At 47.3% G+C, this 5,973-nt stretch overlaps 1 protein-coding gene across 1 annotated transcript in view; it reads left to right on the forward strand.

The window, feature by feature from the left end:
- CREG2 (cellular repressor of E1A stimulated genes 2) overlaps positions 1–5,973 on the forward strand; it is a 40,241-nt gene that overhangs the window by 6,209 nt on the left and 28,059 nt on the right. The window contains 1 exon segment of the mRNA XM_077749188.1: positions 2,209–2,378. Coding sequence (XP_077605314.1) covers positions 2,209–2,378 — 170 coding nt within the window.

The following is a 5,973-nucleotide window of genomic DNA, read 5'->3' on the forward strand; positions in this document are numbered from 1 at the left end:
GCTCGCGCGCTCGGATCCGGGTCGCACAGACGTGCCCGGTGGGCTGGGTTGCGCTGCGGACGGCGCGTAAATAACGGAACCGGGTTGTGCTTTGGTTAACCTGGCAAAATGGGGGGCTCGGGAGGTGCTGAGAGTCGGGCATCCTGCCAGGCGCGTGGGGATTGAAGTGCAGTCTTGAGATGGTCAAAGAGGGGCGCGCATAACCAGCGCCTGCCCCGAGACCTGGACAAAAGAAGCCAGGGCCGCCTTCGGCTTCATGGTGTAGACGCGCGCAGCCTCCCTGCCCGCAGCACCCCGTAGACCCGAACTTCCCGGTCGCCTACTGACAGTAGGGACCTGGGGGAGGGGAGAGTAGGGATNAATCCACATTTTGAAATATGGAACTTAAGAGTTTTTCTGGAAAAGCAGCTTAGGGTGCGAAGTGTATAAATGCTGGAATGAGCTGTTTTCTGCTGCAGTTTTATCATTCAGTTCACAAATGTTGTACTCACCTGTTAGGTATGATTCCACCTTAAGCCCAAATGACATGGATAAATGATGAGGAAGTGACATCCCTAAGTGTACACCATCCGGAAAGCTTTTAGGGCTGGTAGATCGATGTTTTTATTACACGTAGGTGATTTGAACTCCTGTTTAATTTATGCAAAAAAAAATTTTTTAGGGAATGTGTAGGTCATTGGCCAGCGGCAGGTTCTTACCTCAGGTGTGGGCTCATCTGTTTGGAGACTAGCCGAGTCACTGAGCTGTCCACTTTGTTTTCTGCCTCTATGAAATTAAGTGGTTGACTATGTTACTATGTTAGTTTTGAAGGTCCTGTTTTATTTTTAAAAACAGTTGAATGACCTTATTCTGATTATGGCAATGACCTTAATCACGTTCACAGCATCCAAGTGGCTCCTCACAGTTATATATTATGCTCCCAAGACACACCTTAAGACAACATGAAGCTTAAATAATGAGGCTGATCTTGCTCTAAACACAGACTGTTCTGGGGTGCGTGGCTGGCTCCGTGGGAAGAGCGTGTGTCTCTCTCAACCTCGGGGTTGTGAGTTCGAGTCCCACATTGGGTGTAGAGATTACTTAAATAAATAAACTTAAAAAAATGAGGATGTAGACAGAGTAAATGTTTTAAAAAACACAGATTGTTTCAAGCAATTAAAAGTCTAGTGCCAACATACAGAAGATATTTTGACTTTCGATATCTCTTTTCTTAGCATTGTTAGGAATTCCCCTTTCCAATGTTGACATTGAGTCCAAATTCACTCCATTCGGAGAGCATTTACCCTGTGCATGTTATGTGTGCAAAGCGTGATTCCAGGCAGCTTATGACAAGCTGGGAAACCAAATCTGTAAATGACCTTACATTACCGTTTTGAAAGACACCTTAACATTATGTCTTCTCAAATGGCAAAAGCCGTCTCTTATTCCAGATCTATACACCATTGCCATGCAGTGCTTTAAAGACAAGACAGTTCCTGAGTCCTGAGCTCAGGAACATTCCATAAAGGGTAAATAAGGCTCATGAAGATTGGAATGCCGGACCCAGCAGGTCCTGGGAAAACCTAAGGAATACTTGCATACATGCCTAAGAATTTCACCTACTCCACTGGATGATCGCGACTAAAAGTGGATGTAGTGTGCTTCTGTGATTTCCTTTTTGCTAAAAGGGTGAATTGCTGAATCATATAATGAAAAATTGATTACAATTTAAAAAATGGAACTAATTAGTGAGAAAGTGGTGTGGCTCTAAAAGAAACAATAAAACAAGGTTCTTGGAGTCCAAAGACCAGGTAAGATATTAAACTTAAGATCTATCCCCGAAATTTTCAGAACTTGAGGAGAGTCAGTGAAGGCAGTAGGGCTCGAAGGGGCAGGTTGTGGTTAGCGCACTTCCATAAATTTCAGTGCCGCCTCCAGATAACTTCAAATGTAATAAACTGAGCGTGTTTTCTATGTGCATGCAGCAGCTTCAAGAATAATCCCTTAGCCATCCTGCCAAACTGAATGTCCCTGCTCAGCTCCTCGATAGAGATTCTGGAGCAATCACTGGGTCAGTTGGGTCGATTGGAAACCACTGCGCCTTAATTTACCACCTGTCGAAGCCATGGCGATGCCGTGACATCCTCGTTGCTATATTTCTTGGCTAAGCTCCCCGCTCAGGTCAGTCCAAAACCCTACATTGAAAAAGGCTTTTTCGGTGTTTGTTAGATCCCAGGACTGCCGTTTGGGAACTGCCTGCCCATCAGCGACGGCCCGTTGAACAACAGCACCGGGATTCCTTTCTTCTATGTGACAGCCAAGGACCCTGCAGTGGCCGATCTGATGAAGAACCCCATGGCCTCCCTCCTGCTGCCAGAATCTGAAGGAGAGTTCTGCAGGTAGACCAAGGGGTTGATCTTGCCTACACTGGTTCTCTGTATAAAGCAGAGCGACCATGGGGTGGGACCGTTCTTAATCACATGACTTAATAGGGGCCCTGAGATGCAAAATGATGTGTTCACCAACTTGAAGTGGAAAGAGTATATGTACCCTTGGAATCCGATAAATAGAATTCCACCACCCACCAAGCTATGTGATTTGGGGCAAGCTACTTAACTTCGGAGAGCCTCAGTTTCCTCATCTGTGAGATGGGAATAATAATTTCCATCTCATAGGGTTCCTGGGAGGGTTGAGGGTCTTATACAATATCAGGTGGGTAAACAGGGACCACTTGTTATGATGGGAAAGGAGAGGCAGGGAGGTTGATGAAGGAAGATCCAGTAGTTTGTCTGTGAGGCACATCGTCGGGCATAGAATCTATTTACCGTCCCCGGGGTCTCCCTACTTCACTCTCTATTAATTGTTTTTCCAATTAATTTTTAACCCATCATCCCCCACCACCAGAGATGTGTGCACAAAGACGCCACATTCTTTAATACACCCTCTCTTAAAATTTTGAAAGGAAAGACATTTAAGTGCAAAGGGAGCATTGATCCAACACCTTTGTCTGAACTCAAAATGTAGAGCTTGCAATCAGATCCTGCCTGGAGACGTCTGCACCAAGCTTGTGTGGGGGCCACAGGCAGGAAACCCCTTGGGGAGCAGCAGATGCAACAGGTGCTTCAGGCGAGTCCCTTAACCCCCAGGACTCCCTCATTTCACCCTAAAATGTAGTGCTCCTTCATGAACTAGATTTATCCCAATTCCAAAGTTGGATTCTTTTTTACGCAAAGCATAAAAAAAAAAAAAACAACATTTAAAGCAAACAAATTGATTAGTTCTTTGCGGGGCATGAGGTGGTAATAATCAAAGCCACAATGTGCTGTAAAATGCTGCCCAGATAAAAGACCCTCGTCACTTATCCTTGGGACACTGACAAGGAGAGTCAGCAGCAAGTGCGAGACAGTTTAGCTGACCCAGTTCCCTCACGGGTATGGCAAGAAGCCAGGAAAAGGGATGCTTCCTCTTTCATGGAATATTCTCTGTGCTCCTGGCCAGGCAGGCTTGCTTACTGGCACTAGAAGCATATGCCCGGGATACCTTTCTAAACATCTGAGGAGTGCCTAGGGCAGGCATCCTAAGAGTAGTCATGAGGCCGGAGCGTTTTGCCCCGCACCTGCTCTTGGAGAGGGACCGCAGAAAACAGAGCGATGCACATAGCAGCTGCAGCTCTCCAGGTGTGGAAGGGTCCAGGCAGATGTCAGAAGCAACTGAAAGCTGGCAGCCCTGAGAAATCCAGCTTAGAGAGGGCCTCGCCTGGAGGGGGCGGGATCCAGGTCTACATGGCCTGGAACCACGCGTGCAAACCATCTTCATGGCAGGCCACACACAGAAAGTGCAAATGTCTGTGCACCACCCGAGGGCGGCTCAGGGCCAGCGGTGGCCGCCCCAGGGCCAAGGACATCAGTACCTCAGCACACTTGAACTCTGGCCTGGAAGAGGAAAGATGAGCAGCCACCAGGCTCCCCAAGTCTCGATCCTCACGGGAGGCTGCTTCTCAGAACTGCGACTTCCTCCCACTGTTGAAGCTTCTGAAGCATGAAGATACAACTTGAAAAAACTATGTCCAAAATCAAGGTTAGCCCTAGGACGCACCAAAGCTAAGGTTACCAGTCTTGTTACCGCCCCACTACTACCGATGAACTGCTTATGTCCAGGGGTGACTCCTCTGAGTGAGCTGCACAGTCCAAGTTCGGCATTACATTTGAGGTTTTACATCCAGAATCTTGGTAATGTTGAGCCCAGAGACTTAACAAGAAAAACAGGCAAACACTGAAGCCTTGAGTGAAGAAGCCAAGCGGGAGCTCCTCGGGCCATGGGAGCATAACAGGCATCAGGCAAAGATGCCAAACAGGAAGTTCAAGGGACGGCCTGGGAAGGCTAGCGCAAGCGGCCCCTGCTGCCTGATCCCAGGGCCTGGACCGATGGCCAGCGACACCACAGTTCTTTGTCAAGCGTTTCAAAGCATTTCCCACAGAACGGGGGGACACAAAAACACCCATTTCTCCCGATGATGATGACGATGACAATGATGATGATGATGAGGACGAGGATGATGAATCAAGCCACCTGATCCTTTCACCTCCGGAAGGCAGCTCATACTCAGAAAAATGAAAATTGCCTTCATTCTATAAAGCGGGTGCATTGAAATTGGGAACCGAAAACTTGCAACAGCATTTTCCCCATCGTGTTCGGTGCCTTCCGGGTTCTCAGGTTCCCTCTGGCTCCGTGCCGCTGGGGAGGGGCTGGGTCTTCCCCGTTTTATCAGAAGTGGGAAGATGAAGCCAGAACTGGTTCCTTCTGTGTGATGCATCCCAGGGCAATGTGGGCCCAGAGGGCCACATTGGGGCTGAGGAGCCCTCAGCAGCTGAACAAGCCAAGTTCAGACTGTATGGAAACAATGTAGCCTCTGAAGCACTGAGAGAAGGAAAAGAGGTACCTTCCCAGCCATTTACTGGGCATTTCAGCTACAACCTGCCCTGCACGTATAGGGGTTAGCGCTGGTGCCTGCGGAGTCTGGACGGGGACAGACAGGTGAGCTCCACTTCCTCGGACAACACACAGCTCAAGAAGCAGGGCCTAACGCAGTTCCTGCCTGAGGGTGAGCTGAATGTGTCTGATTCGACTGCAAGGGCAGGCTGAGCCGGCCATCTGCTTTTGGGGCCCCCCACACAGGCAGGCAGATAGCTGTGTGCGCGCTTGTGCATGGGGGCGCACCTGTATGTACTGTCACACGTTCAGCTATCATCCATTCTCACAACATAAATGTCATCTGCCCCCACCGGTTCCCTAGTCCACTCTGTCACCTTGAATTCATCCTCAATCCAGCAACTGAAGTCATCTTTCAAACCCCAAATCAGATCCTGGAATTCCTCTGCCTAAATGCTTTCACTGGGAAAAATAAGCAAATTCTTAGTAATGGCCTAAGAGGCCCTGAGAGGCCAGGATCCTGTCTCCCTTTCAGTATAGATAAGAGAGTTTGATCCTTTGCTAATTGACTTAATATTTGATGCCTGTTCTAGTTTTATTAATTTGAGAGCTTTAACCTGAAAGCCTTGAATTCAAAGCTGATAGATGTGTTTGGCGTGTAGCTAAGAAACGTGGGTTTTTTTTAGATGTAATTGACATGTAACATTATATAAGTTTAAGGTGTACAATGTGTTGATTTGATACATTTCTATATTGCAGTGTGATTAGCACCAGAGTGTTAACTAACACCTCTGTCACATGCCATGGTTACCATTTCTTTTTTGTGGTGAGAACATTTAAGATCTGGTCTCTTAGCAACTTTGGAATCTATAATACAGTATCTTTGTATCTTTGCTTGTGATCACCATGCTGTGAGTTAGCTCCAAAACTTACTCGTCTTCAAATTATATGTCTGTATTCTTTGATCAATGTCTCTGATTTCCCCCAATCCTCAGGCCCTGGTAACCGCCATCCTACTCTCTGTTCTGGTGAGTCTGGCTTTTTTTTTTTTTTTTTTTTTTTTTT

This window comes from Crocuta crocuta, unplaced genomic scaffold (assembly GCF_008692635.1).
Source record: "Crocuta crocuta isolate KB4526 unplaced genomic scaffold, BGI_CrCroc_1.0 scaffold118, whole genome shotgun sequence".
NCBI classification, from domain to species: Eukaryota; Metazoa; Chordata; class Mammalia; order Carnivora; family Hyaenidae; genus Crocuta; species Crocuta crocuta.